This window comes from Coregonus clupeaformis, chromosome 7, assembly GCF_020615455.1.
Source record: "Coregonus clupeaformis isolate EN_2021a chromosome 7, ASM2061545v1, whole genome shotgun sequence".
NCBI classification, from domain to species: domain Eukaryota; kingdom Metazoa; phylum Chordata; class Actinopteri; order Salmoniformes; family Salmonidae; genus Coregonus; species Coregonus clupeaformis.
The window spans coordinates 48200624-48219952 of record NC_059198.1 but is presented as its reverse complement, the minus strand read 5'-3'; the positions used below and the strand labels follow the sequence as shown (position 1 = coordinate 48219952).

The window sequence follows — 19329 nt, the reverse complement described above, 5'->3', positions numbered from 1 at the left end:
CATAATGCTGTTACAGCACAGAGGTTCAGACCAGGGGTGATGTCTTCTGTCCGTCCTGATGCTCGCTTCCAAACCATTTCGGGACACACTGAAAAAAAGCCCAATACAATGCCAGAAGTTGAAAATGAGCTTGTCTAGATCAATCTATTTATTTTTGTCTGTAAGGTTTCTTTCACCTGAGAGTCCCTGAGTCCTCTGCAGTGGGTTCTGCTGTGGGAAGGATCAAAGCTCATGACTTGGACATCGGGAAGAACGCAGAAGTAGAGTACAAAATCGTACCGGGGGACGGTGGCAACATGTTTGACATCATCACCAATGAATACAATCAGGAAGGAATCATCATTCTCAAAAGGGTAAGTGCCTTCGTCAGTCACGTGGTGTCTGGTGGCACTTTAAATTGGAGGACGCGCTCATAGTAATGGTTGGAACGATGTCATACACATAATTTCCACGTTGATACCGTTCCATTCATTCCATTCCAGCTATTATTATGAGCTGTCCTCCCTTCACCAGCCTCTACTGCTTCAGTTGCATGAGCTTTTTAGTATCAGTTCTTTAAGGGATTGGCTATGAAGTCTACCCACATAATGCCTTTATTAGGACATTGATAAGGACATTATAATGGATTAAGGATCCTATATGTTATCATGAGGTCAGCAATACTAGTGACTAGTCATTTCAAGGTTTGGAGAAATGGTACCAGGTGTTTGGCTAACGAGTTCATATAGTAATATTATTGTTCAGTAGTTTTGTTGCTGCTGTGAATTAGCTCTAAAACAGATATGCCCATTAGTCTGTAATGTTAAATGGAACCTATATGACTAGCTTGTTTCAGTCGTTAATTTTTTTTACAGACTAATGTGTAGCCTCTTCTGTCTGAAATGGAACCCTAATCCTTACATAGTGCACTACTTTTAACCAGAGCCCTATGGGCGCTAATTAAAAATAGTACTTTATAGGGGATATTGTGCCATTTGGGACACAGACTCACATATTAGTGTTTATAGAATTTGCTGGTAGTTTATTGCTTTTGTGTTGTCCATTACTGTAAGGACAGTTGCTATGAGATTCAATCTTAAGTGCCTCTGCTATATATATTCTCAACATGCCATGGAAAGATTAATTTAAAATGCCATATGGTCACTTAGCAAAATGGATAAAGATGCTCAGGGCATGTTGACCTGCCAGAATAGGCAAATACATTTTGGATACTGAACCTGATTTTACTTTTGTACACATTGACTAGGCTTATATTAGCCCCTGTCAAAACAAACAAGAACTTGCTTAGAGACATCCAGTTCCGCACATGTTCCCACTTCCCACTCACACTGACTCACATGCATTCCCTTCGCACGGTACTGTTGAGTTCCCCTCAGGCAAATTGTAGGTGGTGGTGTTTGAGGCAGTTAAAACCCCAGTAGTGATTTTAAATGATTTGTGTTGGCAGCGCGGTGTGAAGTATAACACGGGAAACAGAATAAAACTGCCAGAGCAAAGATAACTTTGCATAATACAACGGCAACATGTTTGAGGATATCTTCAAAATGCAAAGGGGGAAAGATGAATGTCAGAAGTAGACATTCACTGCGTTCCAAATGGCACTCTATTCCCTACACAGTGCACTACTTTTGAGCAGAGCCCTATGGGGAATAGGGGTGTCATTTGGTACGCATCATTACTTTTCAAAATTGTCTCGGCTGTTGGATACTAATGGCTCAGATAGATTATTTTGGTTTTTCCTGGAAAGATGGTTTCCTTGCCTTGATTAAAAAAGATGTATGATGCATGAATGAGCGAAAGAGAGAATAATTACATTCATCTTCTACCTTTGTGTCAGAGTTAAATATAACAAGATTCGTCAACGCCACCCAACCAAGTGCTTTCAAGAACTAAAATGTGCAGTTGCTCCATTTTCAGGCAAAGCTCTTATGTGAGCACTGTGCATATTCGTAGAAGCTCTCTTGTTGTAGTATTTCAGAGGCATTTCCCTTGGAGCACAATAGTGGTTGTTTAATGTACAAATGTGAAAATGCACCTTTTGAGACAAATAGTTTGAAGGACAATGTATCCAAAAAGTTTTGTTCAAAACTTCGTAGTGTGGAAAATACAGATTTTTGAATCAAGTTCAAAAGGATAAAAGTAGCTTAACCTGTGCAGACATGGCAACATGGTATCATTAATTGGTTCTTCTGTTCTGTTTCTGTGCCTTTCAGGTGATGTATGAAAAAGTGACTGATTATGATTGGGGAATCACACATTCTTCAATTGTTTCTCTGGTTAACTTTTTTTTGTTGTCCATCCTCCCACATATACAAATGTACGCATACTCCTTTGATCCTTTGATCCTTAAAACTATGCAAGAAAATGTGGCTGATGAGAGTACATATTTTGATTCTGTGCCGTGTGTGTCTGTGCGTGCGAGAATGCGAGTGTACTTGTGTCCTTGTACGTATGTACGTGTGTGTGTGTATACATATGATCTACTTACGAGCGGATCATAACTATAGATCATCGAAACTGACCTTTTCTAATGGAATTAGAAAAGAAGACAGGCCCAGATTATGATTATGATATAAATGAGGACATTTATTTGTTCACATTGTAAATACTGCAGATGGATGGGCCAGGGATGCCTTTCAATCCTTTCGCTCCTCTATTGTTTTTTACCTCCTGTGTTTGATATGGTGCCATCACAACAATGGAACAGTGTGATTTATTCCCCTCGCTGGGAGGTGACTGCACAAAGCCAGCGTCCACGGGGGACATCTTTGAACCATTCACACTGGATTCCCCCACAGTGTAGTTTTCTAAACAACATGTTCTTCGACCCATGTCTGGGACGCAGTGGGGTATGAGTAGAGGGGTGTGAAAAGGGAAAAGGTGGGAGTAGGAGGTTGGAGATGGAGTTTTTATGAGTTCTTGACCGTGTTCTCAGAATGCTGACCCGCCTACAGACAGTCTTAGAATGGATCGCTGCCCGTCTCTACAGTGATGTGTGCAATCAGGCCCCTATTTGAATCTCTTCCCCTCTCTCCCTCTCTCTTTCTCTCTGTCTCTCTCTATCCCTCTCTCTTTATCTCTGTCCTCTCTCCTCGCCACCGCGTTGAGCAGCAGTGGTGAGAGGGGGAGAGGGCAGGGGGAAGCAGCAGCAGCAGCTCTGCACACAGTTTGGCAGACCCCAACTCAGGTTTGTTGTATGATAAGAAGATCAGGCATGGTAATGGATTCAGGGGATAATCATCTGGGGCCCAGTCTACCCATACAGTAACATGCAGAGCGAGGCTTGGAGGGATGGGGACATACACATTGGGGGTTAGACATCCCCTTTGTAGAAGAAAAGATTACAAGAGACAATAGACAGACGCCACAGTAGAGGAATCCTCAGTCCTAGCAAGGGAGGCATGCACAAGCACATGTTGAGAGACACACACACTTGCCTGAATATGCATGAGCACAGGCACACACACATGCAGGGACACATGCACACATGCACACACACACACACAAACAAAGTTACACACTTGCCCAAACTGAGAATGAACAACAGAGGGAGAAATAAATAATTGCCCATACAGTACATGATACAGTAGATCTTGGGCTTGTGCTTGTAAGAATAAATGTGTTTGTGGTGCATTTGTCTGCTTGTGTGTTTATTCGCTTCCTCTAGTCTTCCTTTAAGCATATGTAAGGGAAAATGACCGGGCTGCTGATATGTACTAAGCCTAAAGTAATGATATTGTTTAGTGGCAACATGTGTGGCATAAGCCTTGTTGGCTCATGTCCAGGGGATCCATTTAAACACTGTGCAGGACTCATTTTGTCTCTCATTTAGAAACACTCTTTATCTCGCGTGCCAACCAGAAGTACAGTATGATGTGATGAGTACCAAGCTAGTAAAGCTCAATAAAAAGTAATGTGTGATATGCAGTATGTGGTTTATATTTGGAGCAGATAAATACTATACAGTGTCCATGGTCACAAAAAAAATGTGAGGTGCTACTTTTTCTCATTTTATATCATCACACTTTCAAAATGTACAATATAACATTAACGTTACGGCACCAAAGAGAGATGCATTTACAGTGAGGGAAAAAAGTATTTGATCCCCTGCTGATTTTGTACGTTTGCCCACTGACAAAGAAATGATCAGTCTATAATTTTAATGGTAGGTTTATTTGAACAGTGAGAGACAGAATAACAACAACAAAAAATCCAGAAAAACGCATGTCAAAAATATTATAAATTGATTTGCATTTTAACGAGGGAAATAAGTATTTGACCCCTCTGCAAAACACGACTTAGTACTCGGTGGCAAAACCCTTGTTGGCAATCACAGAGGTCAGACGTTTCTTGTAGTTGGCCACCAGGTTTGCACACATCTCAGGAGGGATTTTGTCCCCCTCCTCTTTGCAGATCTTCTCCAAGTCATTAAGGTTTCGATGCTGACGTTTGGCAACTCGAACCTTCAGCTCCCTCCACAGATTGTCTATGGGATTAAGGTCTGGAGACTGGCTAGGCCACTCCAGGACCTTAATGTGCTTCTTCTTGAGCCACTCCTTTGTTGCCTTGGCCGTGTGTTTTGAGTCATTGTCATGCTGGAATACCCATCCACGATCCATTTTCAATACCCTGGCTGAGGGAAGGAGGTTCTCACCCAAGATTTGACGGTACATGGCCCCGTCCATTGTCCCTTTGATGCGGTGAAGTTGTCCTGTCGCCTTAGCAGAAAAACACCCCCAAAGCATAATGTTTCCACCTCCATGTTTGACGGTGGGGATGGTGTTCTTGGGGTCATAGGCAGCATTCATCCTCCTTCAAACACGCCGAGTTGAGTTGGTGCCAAAGAGCTCCATTTTGGTTTCATCTGACCACAACACTTTCACCCAGTTCTCTTCTGAATCATTCAGATGTTCATTGGCAAACTTCAGACGGGCATGTATATGTGCTTTCTTGAGCAGGGGGACCTTGCGGGCGCTGCAGGATTTCAGTCCTTCACAGCGTAGTGTGTTACCAATTGTTTTCTTGGTGACTATGGTCCCAGCTGCCTTGAGATCATTGACAAGATCCTCCCGTGTAGTTCTGGGCTGATTCCTCACCGTTCTCATGATCATTGCAACTCCAGAGGTGAAATCTTGCATGGAGCCCCAGGCCGAGGGAGATTGACCATTCTTTTGTGTTTCTTCCATTTGCGAATAATCGCACCAACTGTTGTCACCTTCTCACCAAGCTGCTTGGCGATGGTCTTGTAGCCCATTCCAGCCTTGTGTAGGTCTACAATCTTGTCCCTGACATCCTTGGAGAGCTCTTTGGTCTTGGCCATGGTGGAGAGTTTGGTATCGATTGATTGATTGCTTCTGTGGACAGGTGTCTTTTATACAGGTAACAAGCTGAGATTAGGAGCACTCCCTTTAAGAGTGTGCTCCTAATCTCAGCTCGTTACCTGTATAAAATACACCTGGGAGCCAGAAATCTTTCTGATTGAGAGGGGGTCAAATATTTATTTCCCTCGTTAAAATGCAAATCAATTTATAAAATTTTTGACATGTGTTTTTCTGGATTTTGTTGTTGTTATTCTGTCTCTCACTGTTCAAATAAACCTACCATTAAAATTATAGACTGATCATTTCTTTGTCAGTGGGCAAACGTACAAAATCAGCAGGGGATCAAATACTTCTTACCCTCACTGTAGCTATAAATGCAATAAAAAAAGGAACGCAATTTCCAAATGCAAAACACGACGCAAAATGAACAGTCAAAGATCAGTATTGAAGGACAAACTGAAATTATTCTTCCCCAACTTGCCTCTCTAACAATTTTACTTTTCAAAGTCAGAACCATTGTCAGTATTCAGCTAGTCTAGTGGACCTTTTCATCCTGGTCGGTAGTCATCAATTAAACACTTAATTTTGCCAAAGCCAGACACTGTCAGAAGTCTCATTTTTCTATCACAAATGTCATTAGTGGACTGTGTGAACATTAAATCATCGGAGAGCCTCTAAACCATTACCGCTTCTTGAGTCCTGATGAGTTACTACTGGGCTCTGAAAAAGGAAATGGTCAGATGATGCTTGAGGAGAGCTAAGTGCAAACACAGCGGCACCGTCTTCAGTGGAGGAGTGAAAAGTATGAGCCTGGATTTCTGCTTGTCAAACCAAATCTGAAGTAAGTGGAGGTATTAGATATAAGTGGACACAGTGCCACCCATTGGACACTTAAGAATCAACGGCTTCCAGTGAGCGTTCCAATATGTATTTTATGAAGATTAAAGTCCTTTGAACGTACAAAACCGACTAAAACCAAAAGTTATGAAAATCAAATTTGCATTTATTCTGTTCATTTGAATGCAGTCTTCCTGTCTGGATACAGTGTATCACTGTTAGAGAGAGCACATACCGTGCTCAAACGGAGAGAACAGTCTTACAACAAACAGCTGTGGTTGGAAGCTGGATATTACACTAGGAGGTTAGGGGAGTTATTTTGGGCCCTGGTGTGCAAGGCACCCATGGAGGAAGGCAAAGAAGATGCCACAGATCAGCAGGAGATACAGGTGGCCCAATACAGACATAAAACACCTTCACCAAGCTTTAAAAGTGTGTGTGTGTGTGTGTGTGTGTGGTGCTTTTGTTTTTTAGTATTAAAGAGAGGGAAAGGAAAGTCAAATACAGACAGAGAGAGAGAGGGGGGGGAATATAGAGATAATTAAATGAAAAAAGAGAGAGGAAGAGAAAGAGATTGAGAAAGGGAAATAAAGAAGACTAAGAGCCACTCAGGACGGAGTGGTGGTTTTTCTCTGGTGGCCTGGAGGCGTGTGGATGTGGGGGTGTAATAGATTAGAGCTGTGTGCCAGGGCTCATCTCGCGGCTAAACCCTGTCCTATTAGAGTGGCAGGCATCTAGTGTGAGGAGTCACTCCACTCCTCTATAGGCTCAGCTCAGTGCAGTGTGGACAGCTAGGTAGGACTTCTGTTACGCTGCTAGCTGGCTTGCAGGTCTCTCAGACCGGCACCACATGTCTGCGTCCCAAATGGCACCCTATTCCCAATACAGCGCACTGCTTTTGACCAGAGCCCTATGGGTCGTGGTTAATAGTAGTGCACTGTAAAAGGAGTCAGTCTCAGACCGACGCTAAATCACTGTGAGAGAGCGGTGTGTGGAGGGTAGAGCAGTGAGAGAGCCAAGGACACTGAACAGTGTGACTGATGGGAGGACAATAAAGTGAGCATCCTCTTCTCTATCTCCGTAGTGAGGCCACCAAATTCAATGGGACATCAGGGCACTCTCCCGCGACGTAAATGATGCTGATGGTCCCCTCATTGTGCTCCATGCTCATTTGACCGGTGATGTCATGGGGGGAGATGGAGGGCTAATGTTAGTTGGACATCCCCATGATGGGTAGAACTTTGTTGAGCTGTCAGTCAATCAATGGTTGAGATGACCCTGTGAAAATCACCCCCATTGCTCCCAACAGAGCTATTGGACCGGCCCTCAACCACTGAGCCATTTACTATACATAATGGCTTCACTGATCTGGGGTCAGAAAATACCCTGTTTCCTTTGTCTTTGCTGCTACACTGCTTACATTTACATTTACATTTTAGTCATTTAGCAGACGCTCTTATCCAGAGCGACTTACAGGAGCAATTAGGGTTAAGTGCCTTGCTCAAGGGCACATTAACGTCATTTAGCAGACGCTCTTATCCAGAGCGACTTACAGGAGCAATTAGGGTTAAGTGCCTTGCTCAAGGGCACATTAACGTCATTTAGCAGACGCTCTTAGCCAGAGCGACTCACAAATTGGTGCGTTCACCCTATAGCCAGTGGGATAACCACTTTACAATTGGGGGGTAGAAGGATTCCTTTATCCTATCCCAGGTATTCCTTAAAGAGGTGGGGTTTCAAATGTCTCCGGAAGGTGGTGAGTGACTCCGCTGTCCTGGCGTCGTGAGGGAGCTTGTTCCACCATTGGGGTGCCAGAGCAGCGAACAGTTTTGACTGGGCTGAGCGGGAACTATGCTTCCGCAGAGGAAGGGAGCCAGCAGGCCAGAGGTGGATGAGCGCAATGCCCTCGTTTGGGTGTAGGGACTGATCAGAGCCTGAAGGTACAGAGGTGCCGTTCCCCTCACTGCTCCATAGGCAAGCACCATGGTCTTGTAGCGGATGCGAGCTTCAACTGGAAGCCAGTGGAGTGTGCGGAGGAGGGGGGTGACGTGAGAGAACTTGGGAAGGTTGAACACCAGACGGGCTGCGGCATTCTGGATGAGTTGTAGGGGTTTAATGGCACAGGCAGGGAGGCCAGCCAACAGCGAGTTGCAGTAGTCCAGACGGGAGATGACAAGTGCCTGGATTAGGACCTGTGCCGCTTCCTGTGTAAGGCAGGGTCGTACTCTCCGAATGTTGTAGAGCATGAACCTGCAGGAGCGGGTCACCGCCTTGATGTTGGCGGAGAACGACAGGGTGTTGTCCAGGGTCACGCCTAGGCTCTTCGCACTCTGGGAGGAGGACACAGCGGAGTTGTCAACCGTGATGGCGAGATCATGGAACGGGCAGTCCTTCCCCGGGAGGAAGAGCAGCTCCGTCTTGCCAGGGTTCAGCTTGAGGTGGTGATCCGTCATCCATACTGATATGTCTGCCAGACATGCAGAGATGCGATTCGCCACCTGGTTATCAGAAGGGGGAAAGGAGAAGATTAGTTGTGTATCGTCAGCGTAGCAATGATAGGAGAGACCATGTGAGGATATGACAGAGCCAAGTGACTTGGTGTATAGGGAGAAAAGGAGAGGGCCTAGAACTGAGCCTTGGGGGACACCAGTGGTGAGAGCACGTGGTGCGGAGACAGCTTCTCGCCACGCCACTTGGTAGGAGCGACCGGTCAGGTAGGACGCAATCCAGGAGTGAGCCGCGCCGGAGATGCCCAGCTCGGAGAGGGTGGAGAGGAGGATCTGATGGTTCACAGTATCAAAGGCAGCAGACAGGTCTAGAAGGACAAGAGCAGAGGAGAGAGAGTTAGCTTTAGCAGTGCGGAGAGTCTCCGTGACACAGAGGAGAGCAGTCTCAGTTGAATGACCAGTCCTGAAACCTGATTGGTTTGGATCAAGAAGGTCATTCTGAGAGAGATAGCAAGAGAGTTGGCTAAAGACGGCACGCTCAATAGTTTTGGAAAGAAAAGAGAGAAGGGATACTGGTCTGTAGTTGTTGACATCAGTGGGGTCGAGTGTTGGTTTTTTTGAGAAGGGGAGCAACTCTCGCTCTCTTGAAGACGGAAGGGACATGGCCGGCGGTCAAGGATGAGTTGATCAGCGAGGTGAGGTAGGGGAGAAGGTCACCGGAGATGGTCTGGAGAAGGGAGGAGGGGATGGGGTCAAGCGGGCAGGTTGTTGGGCGGCCTGCAGTCACAAGTCGCAGGATTTTATCTGGAGAGAGAGGGGAGAAAGAAGTCAAAGCATAGGGTAGGGCAGTGTGAGCAGGACCAGCAGTGTCATTAGACTTAACAAACGAGGATCGGATGTCGTCAACCTTCTTTTCAAAGTGGTTGACGAAGTCATCCACAGAGAGAGAGGAGGGGGGGATTCAGGAGGGAGGAAAATGTGGCAAAGAGCTTCCTAGGGTTAGAGGCAGATGCTTGGAATTTAGAGTGGTAGAAGGTGGCCTTAGCAGCATAAACAGATGAAGAAAATGTAGAGAGGAGGGAGTGAAAGGATGCCAGGTCGGTAGGGAGTTTAGTTTTCTTCCATTTCCGCTCCGCTGCCCGGAGCTCTGTTCTGTGAGCTCGCAGTGAGTCATCAAGCCACGGAGCAGGAGGGGAGGACCGAGCCGGCCGGGAGGATAGGGGACACAGAGAGTCAAAGGATGCAGAAAGGGAGGAGAGGAGGGTTGAGGAGGCAGAATCAGGAGATTGGAGGGAGAAGGATTGAGCAGAGGGAAGAGATGATAGGATGGAAGAGGAGAGAGTAGTGGGAGAGAGAGAGCGAATGTTGCGGCGGCGCATTACCATCTGTGTAGGGGCAGAGTGAGTAGTGTGGGAGGAGAGCGAGAGAGAAAAGGAAACAAAGTAGTGGTCGGAGACTTGGAGGGGAGTTGCAGTGAGATTAGTAGAGGAGCAGCATCTAGTGAAGATGAGGTCAAGCGTATTGCCTGCCTTGTGAGTAGGGGGGGACGGTGAGAGGGTGAGGTCAAAAGAGGAGAGTAGTGGAAAGAAGGAGGCAGAGAGAAATGAGTCATATGTGGACATAGGGAGGTTGAAATCCCCCAAAACTGTGAGGGGTGAGCCATCCTCTGGAAAGGAACTTATCAAGGCGTCAAGCTCGTTGATGAACTCTCCAAGGGAACCTGGAGGGCGATAGATGACAAGGATATTAAGCTTAAATGGGCTAGTGACTGTGACAGCATGGAATTCAAATGAGGAGATAGACAGATGGGTTAGGGGAAAAATTGAGAATGTCCACTTGGGAGAGATGAGGATTCCTGTACCACCACCCCTCTGACCAGATGCTCTCGGGGTATGCGAGAACACATGGTCAGACGAGGAGAGAGCAGTAGGAGTAGCCGTGTTTTCAGTGGTGCTTCTTTTGTTGTTGTTTATGAAAATCGCTGTGATGCACGCAAATGGAATTACAATTTTTGTTGCGATGTGTTGACTGCCCTGCTTTGATTTGCTTTCATCGGGATGAAGTCATGTGAAGCCAAGGAAAGTTAACGATTAATGAGTGACATTGTACATACATACAGTTGAAGTCGGAAGTTTACACACACCTTAGCCAAATACATTTAAACTCAGTGTTTCACAATTCCTGACATTTAATCCTAGTAAAGGGTCCCTGTCTTAGGTCAGTTAGGATCACCACTTTATTTTAAGAATGTGAAATGTCAGAATAATAGTAGAGAGAATGATTTTATTTCTTTTATCATATTCCCAGTGGTTCAGAAGTTTACATACAGTCAATTAGTATTTGGTAGCATTGCCTTTAAGTTGTTTAACTTGGGTCAAACGTTTTGGGTAGCCTTCCACAAGCTTCCCTCAATAAGTTGGGTGAATTTTGGTCCATTCCTCCTGACAGAGCTGGTGTAACTGACTCAGGTTTGTAGGCCTCCTTGCTTGCTCACGCCTTTTCAGTTCTGCCCAAAATGTTTCTATAGGATTGAGGTCAGGGCTTTGTGATGGCCACTCCAATACCTTGACTTTGTTGTCCTTAAGCCATTTTGCCACAACTTTGGAAGTATGCTTGGGGTCATTGTCCATTTGGAAGACCCATTTGCGACCAAGCTTTAACTTCCTGACTGATGTCTTGAGTTGTTGTTTCAATATATCCACATAATTTTCCTTCCTCATGATGCCATCTATTTTGTGAAGTGCACCAGTCCCTCCTGCAGAAAATCATCCCCACAGCATGATGCTGCCACCCCCGTGCTTCACGGTTGGGATGGTGTTCTTCGGCTTGAAAGCATCCACCTTTTTCCTCCAAACATAACGATGGTCATTATGGCCAAACAGTTCTATTTTGGTTTCATCAGACCAGAGGACATTTCTCCAAAAAGTAAGATCTTTGTCCCCATGTGCAGTTGCAAACCGTAGTCTGGCTTTTTTATGGCGGTTTTGGAGCAGTGCCTTCTTCCTTGCTGAGCGGCCTTTCAGGTTATGTCGATATAGGACTTGTTTTACTGTGGATATAGATACTTTTGTACCTGTTTCCTCCAGCATGTTCACAAGTTCCTTTGCTGTTGTTCTGGAATTGATTTCCACTTTTCGCACCAAAGTACATTAATCTCTATGAGACAGAACGTGTATCCTTCCTAAGCGGTATGACGGCTACATGGTCCCATGGTGTTTATACTTGCATACTATTGTTTGTACAGATGAACGTGGTACCTTCAGGCGTTTGGAAATTGCTCCCAAGGATGAACCAGACTTGTGGAGGTCTACGATTTGTTTTCTGAGGTCTTGGCTGATTTCTTTTGATTTTCCCATGATGTCAAGCAAAGAGGCACTGAGTTTGAAGGTAGGCCTTGAAATACATCCACAGGTACACCTCCAATTGACTCAAATTATGTCAATTAGCCTATCAGAAGCTTCTAAAGCCATGACATCATTTTCTGGAATTCTCCAGGCTGTTTAAAGGCACAGTCAACTTAGTGTATGTAAACTTCTGACCCACTGGAATTGTGATACAGTGAATTATAAGTGAAATAATATGTCTGTAAACAATTGTTGGAAAAATGTATTGTGTTATACACAAAGTAGATGTCCTAACTGACTTGCCAAAACTATAGTTTGTTAACAAGAAATTTGTGGAGTGGTTGAAAAATGAGTTTTAATGACTCCAACCTAAGTGTATGTAAACTTCCGACTTCAACTGTAATACTAAATGGGATTTATGACTCAGCCCCTTATGAAAGATTTATTAGGAAGCATTGATCTATTTTATACCTGCTTTCATCTTCCGGCTTGTTTGGTTGTTTGTTTGTCTGGCGGTTATACTTGCATTTAGCTAGTATAAACAGGTGTGTTGATAATGAGCTGTGTTATGATAAAGTGTCATAATGCAACAGTTATTCTGTGGAAAAACAGGTTCATTCTCTATTTACCTCAGGGTGTTAGCATACTGTAAGATGGTTAGAGAGGAAAGGAGGGAGGGGAGGGAGGAGAGAAGGGAGGGAGGGAATGAGGAAAAGGGAGGGAGGAAGAAAGGGAGACAGAGGGAAAAGAATGGAGGTTGTTGAAAGATCAGTTATTTTAATATTGAACTCAACATAAACAAATGGAGAACTTATTAAAAATGTATCATCTTGCTACTGTTTCCTAAATAAAGCACCAGGGAGTAGCTAGGCTGAGAAATGCCTCCATAAAACACGTTAATGCGCTCAGAAGGAGAAGCCAAAAACAGCCCCCAAGTCAAAGCCATAAATACAGATAAAAAAAGTGCATTTGACAGTTTACAATATGCTGTATGTACTGGTGTTAAAATAACAAATATTGTCACTTGTACTGTGTTATGAATACATTTTTTATCATAGACTAACAACATATTTTCAAAGCTTGTTTACCTTAAGAGATTACGACAACGGTGCCTTGATTAATTCAAAATTAACAAAGTCCCCTTGGATCTTAAATAGTGTTCAGTAGAAAAACCTTTGGTTCCTTTCATTCAGTATCACCGCCAGTGCAACGAAGGTGTACATTTACATATCAAAGGGCTAGGCCAGCGCATCTAGAATTTAAAGCGTGCTCTGTTGTGACGTTGAAGAGCAGGAACACTGACATGAGAGGAAGTCTGTCTGTCTGTCCTCTTTACACATTCCCCTCTGTTGAGGAGAGAGACCAGTCTCAAATGGCACCCTATCTCCTATAGAAGGATCCATAGAGCTCTGGTCAAAATAGTGCATCCACTATATAGGGAATAGTGTGCCATTTGGGATGCAACCTAGAATACCGTAGAATAACATGCATACATAATGAAACACTTCAGGAATGTGGAAAGCTGAAAATGGACCATGGACATGGATATGTGGGGCATGTTCTAGAGAGGGAGGTGTGAGCAGTGTGCGAATTATGGGGGAGACATGAGCTTCCTTAAATGGGGCTCTAGTTTAACACATTTTTATTAAATGCAATGTTGTAGTGATACAGTGTTAAATATGAAAATTACAAATAAAATGAACTCCCCCACCTCTCTGTCATGGTTTAAACCAGGTTCAGGTTCTTTCAATCACATTGTATTCTACTCCACCCCTCTCTCTGTTTTTCTTTAGCTTTTGCTAGCAAACTTGCTGTATCGACTGGGTTCAGCCTGCTAGTGAAATTGCAACATTGTTTCAACTGGGCCCTCACAGTTTCCTGTGCCGATGCGCACGGGACAGACACAGCTGTATTTGCGTCCTGTATTTGAGCCCCTTTTCAGGTGTCCCAACTTTTCTTATTACAAAAAGGAACATTTATTAGCAAGACACATCAATTAATTTAGGCTACAGTGTAGGCCTAATGACAATCAGCAAAAGTCATTACACATTTTTGTGTTTTGTAACAGATGTCTCTTTCCATTCATCCAATGGCTGGCTGGTGCACTGTTTGGATTGTTTTGGAGTGGATGAATTTGCGCAGGTAGCCTACTTTTTTAAGTGATTTCTTTCACAATTAGATGAAAATATCATGACTGGTTGTGTTCATGCCACATTCAAAGGTAATACATGTTTACCCTTAAAATACTTGTGTCTGAAACAACAGCTTATTCCATACATACTGCATTAGTTTTCACCAGAGCACTATGGGCCTTAGTCAAAAGTAGTGCACTATATAGGGAATAGGGTGCCATTTGCAATGCAACCCTGGAGATGTGATTTGATTCAAGCTCAAGCATTGACACATTACAGTAGGTAGTTTCTCTCATTAACCCTCTTCACCCCATTTTGTTCCCTTTTAACAGCTTTTTGGCGCCATTAAACCCATAGAGTCGATGTCTGTGCCCCCGCGAAAATATAATTTGCGTAATAAAAAATCCCCATAAAAATATGTCAGTTTAAGCTAGCGATATCTTGTTTTTTTTCTTAATCCACCGCATCCGCCGATGTCTCACTTCCGCATCTGCGATGAAAGGTGACAGAGCTAGAGCAGTGTTTGTCAGACCATCAGACATCTCGAAAATCACTCTTCTCACAAAATCGTCCAAACGGTTTGGTCTACAAACTATAACCCCTCCATTGAAAGATGAGACTCTCACGAACATGATGATGCTCTCAGTTTTGCTCTATGACCCCCACGAGCGTCTTGGGACTCATATGGAGTTGGTACAGCTGATCTGGCAACTTATGTCTGTAGTGTCCGAACAGTTTTACAAGTTGAAAAAATGAATGGAAGTATATATGGAGACTGTTTAGTGCCAAAAATAAGGCGTTAAAAATACATGTAAACATTTTTACAAATGTTTACTGATCTTTCTTATATCTCTCAGATATAGGACAGACACTTCAGAACAAACTTCCTTTAAAAATGGGGGGGGGTGGGGACTATCTGTTGTTCCATTTAGTGAATCTGTTATTCAATGTGTTTGTACGGGCTAATAGGAGTTTTTTTTATTTTTTTATTCAAAATCAAATAGCAAAATGATGCTTGGTATGACCTTCTTAAAACAATTCCATATAGCTTAGTAGAAAACTGTGGCTGGCCGGGAGTGTGTTTACCTCCTCTGACCTCATTCTCGTTTTGACTCAACTGTTAAGATATCTTAATTCACTGCTTGGCACCCTATACTTTTTAACGACGTCTACAAGCCAAAGCTCCTGACCTTGAAAAATAACATTGTGGACAGGACTTTATAAAAATGTTAGAGGACTAAGGAAAAGTTCAAGCAATAAAACCAGTGCCAGATGGTCTTTTACAGGCTTGGGGAAAGCTACCGTAATTCAATTTTAGCAAGAGTCGATAATGTTCTCTTTCTAAAGATTTTGAAAGATTTGAGTATAACTACAGAACCCAATTTACCTTGAATTTGTACATTGGCCTGTTGCATGGTTTTCTCCTGCACATCATTTTGATAACAGAGATTGAATATGGGGGAAATTAACTGAGATTTTAGAGCCTCCGTCCTAGTTGTAGTGAGGCAGTGTGTGTGAGTGTGCGCACGTACGCTCGTACCTGCGTGTGTGTGTGTACGTGTATGCGTGTGTGTGTGTGTGTATGCGTGTGTGTGTGTGTGTGTGTGTGCGTGCATGCTTGCATGCATTGGTGTGTGTGTATTTGTGCTGCGTATGTGGAGATGGAGTGCCATATCGCTCCAGGTCTGCAGTGAGAGTGTGTCTAATGATGCCTACTGTAGACCTTCTGCTGTCCACCTCTCCTCTCAACGTTCCTCCACCTGTGCCTGTATTTCAGCTGAGCTATGCATTGCATTGCATTGCATTGCAGTGTAGTGTAGTGTAGTGTAGTGTAGTGTAGTGTAGTGTAGTGTAGTGTAGTGTAGTGTAGTGTAGTGTGTGTGTGTGTGTGTGTGTGTGTGTGTGTGTGTGTGTGTGTGTGTGTGTGTGTGTGTGTGGAGTGTGTGTGTGTGTACGAGCTATAAGGTAAGGGAACAGCCGTTCTTTGAATGCAACTGATTCCCACCCTGAAGAACATACAAATACCTATGAGTGATAACAGCATGTAAATAGACATATACTGTACTATATTTCTAAAGTGACCTTTTAAAAGCTAGCGACTCATTGACCGTAACATAAGAGGTGCTGAAGAGTAAAATAACATATTTACAATGATCAGTCGTCTGATTGTGAGGCAATTTGAATGTCTTACATGCCATTACATTTAACAGACCGAAGTGTTGTGTAAACTGTAGCTGTAGGCATCCTGCTCCTCTGCATTCCTTTATTTCTGAGAGTGATTGCAAGGAATAGAGAGCATTTCCTGTCTAGAGAGAGATGCTATTGCTGAGCCCAGTCAGTTGCATCTGGCTCAATGTAATCAAACCAGTCACAGTGGATGACAGTCAATGATTGCTCTCAAATTGGCTCCGGTTCACACATACAACAGCCTTTATTTTTTATCATACACCTGTATTAGTTCTGAGGCTACAGTAGGCTACCATGGAGATATTAACTGTGTCCCAAATGGCACCCTATTCCCTATGTAGTGCACTACTTTTGACCAGAGCCCTATGGGCACTATGCAGGGAAAAGGGTACCATTTGGGACAAAACCATTGCTAGGCAGTTATAGTACCATGAAGATGGATGGGAGACATTGACCGGGGTTGTGTCTTTGCATCTTACTACATAGCCTTCCTCCTTACTACAGGGCATGTGTTGACGTACAGCACACTAATTGATTTACATACTATACCAGACCTGTAATTTACAGCATGCAAGTGCCATCAACATTCACCATGTTTGTTTCCTCATAGAAACTGTATCATGTTAAATTCACAGCTTCTCCCCCTCGCTTGTGGCCTCTTCAAACACACATTTTCTCTCAGCTATTACCAGTTGTTTTTACTTGTTGGCACAATAAGGGGACTTTATTGCCGGTGTTGGTGCAATAGTGGCTGTGTGTTAGTAATTTTGAAATACACAGAAACAAATGTCTCTCTTGTGAGTGTGGAGTGTGACCACCAGGCTCTGTCTGTGAGTGAGTGCCGTTGCGGTAACACATGACTGGGTAGTGTGTGTGTGTGTGTATGTATATGTGTGTGTGTATGTGTGGGTGGGTGGGTGGGTGCGTGCATGCTTGCATGTGTGTGTACATATCTGTGTGTGTGTGTGTGTGCACGTATCTGTGTGTACTTATATGTATGTGTGTGTTTGTGTAATTACATATGTGAGTAACTGGCCGTCACACATGAGAGTCCAGGAGACAGGCAGTGGTGCGGACATGGTTGTCACCGCTAGTAGATGTTTACATCTCAGCTGCAGACACTGCGTGGTTACTGATGGTTACGGATGCAACCCTGAGCTCTAGCTAATTGACCCAGCCAGAGATGTCATATACATAGGAGGGAGAACACTTTAATTCAACACTTTAACCTGTAAACCGACAGTTATAGAGAGCTTTCATGCAGCAGTGAATGCTCTTGAACCATGTAGTAGGGTCTATTCTACAGCAGCTTGACTTTATTGCATGGGGCAAAATCCATTGAGGATGTGGAAAACATTGAGTGGGTGTAAACTAAACACGCATTATTGCAATTTCACCTTTGGTAGCCCTTTCCACTCACAGCCCTTGTCATTACATATACGGGTTGAAAATGGCAGATTTAGTCATTGATAAGTGCCTAAATTGGAATGCAATGGCTGTACGGTAACCTGCTATACATGACGTCAGAGCTCAGGTTCTCCGCTTCACAGTGCTGTATGGGTTTTGACTGACAGCCGTTATAAACTTGAGCACCTTGTGCGACAAGAAGATGCCCCCATCCATCTCTCCCGCTAATTGGGCTACTTTTGCACATTTGTTGTTGTCTGAGTGAGGGAAATGCTGTAAATTGAGAGGAGTCGATGTGTTCTGAAAGATGAGACATAGAGGATTATAATAAATACTGCTTTGATGTCATACAAGCAAACCACACACCCATGAGTACAAATGTGAACTTCACATTTCCATATTTGAAAACTCATGTCATATACATGATGATCGCCATGTTTGATCCACAGTTACAAGGATGACATGCGTTATACCCTGGGTTGTCCTTGTGACACTCTGGCTCCATGGACTTTGATTATTGAGCCAGGGTTGTTCATTTTCTTTTGGGTGTATTTCTATGTTGGTTTCTAGGTGTTCATTTCTATGTTGTGGTGGTTATTATTCATGTGACTCCCAATCGGAGGTAACGAGTGACAGCTGTCGGCTCGTTATCTCTGATTGGGAGCCATATTTAAACTGTTGTGGTTTCACTGTGTGTTTGTGGGTTTTTGTTCCATGTTTCTGTCAGTGTTACAGAGGACTTCACTATCGTCATTTGTTGTTTTTTCGTGGTTGCTTTATTAAATAAAGTCATCATGTTCACTCCACGCGCTGCGTATTGGTCCGCTTCTTCAGACGATCGTGACAGAAAAACCCACCCCAAAAGGACCAAGCAGCGTGTCCAGGAGCAAAGAGACTGGACATGGGAGGAGGCGCCTGGTAAGGAGATCGAGAGGCTGGCGATGGCCCAGGTGGGCAAATCGTGGTCCTGGGAGGACATGCTTGGGGGCAAGGGACCTTGGGGGAAGATCAAGGCCCTGGCGAGAGAGGAGCAACGGCGTCAGCAGGGCCATCATCGTTGGAAGGACGAGAGGCAACCCCAAAAAGTTTTGGGGGGGGCACATGGCTTGGGCGGCTGGGCAGCAGGAGGCTGCTACAGGGAGACGTGGAGAGAAGGCTATCGGATTACGGGAGCCATTGGCGAGTAGAGGAAGGGAAGTTGTTGCGGCACGGCGTGAGAGACTGATGTGTGTTACCAGTCCGGTCCGGCCCGTTCCTGATCCCCAGTTAAAGCCAGTGGTGTGTGTTCCCAGTACGGACCGGCCTGTTCCTACTCCACGCATCAAGCCCACGGTGTGCGTCGCCAGCCCAGCCCGGCCTGTTCCTGCTCCACGCACCAAGGATACGGTGTGCGTCGACAGCCCTGCCCGGCCTGTTCCTGCTCCACGCACCAAGCCCACGGTGTGCGTCGCCAGCCCAGCCCGGCCTGTTCCTGCTCCACGCACAGAACCTACGGTGTGCGTCGCCAGCCCAGCCCGGCCTGTTCCTGCTCCACGCACAGAACCTACGGTGTGCGTCGCCAGCCCAGCCCGGCCTGTTCCTGCTCCACGCACAGAGGATACGGTGTGCGTCGACAGCCCTGCCCGGCCTGTTCCTGCTCCACGCACCAAGGATA

The 19329-nt window shown here is 44.6% G+C and overlaps 1 protein-coding gene across 2 annotated transcripts in view; it reads left to right on the top strand.

Moving 5' to 3' along the window:
• Positions 1 to 19329, top strand: part of LOC121569815 (cadherin-12-like) — a 202591-nt gene that overhangs the window by 151642 nt on the left and 31620 nt on the right. For both annotated transcript variants that reach the window (XM_041881034.2, XM_041881035.2), the window contains one exon: positions 166 to 353. In XM_041881034.2, the coding sequence (XP_041736968.1) occupies positions 166 to 353 (188 nt within the window). The remainder of the gene's footprint in view (positions 1 to 165; positions 354 to 19329) is intronic.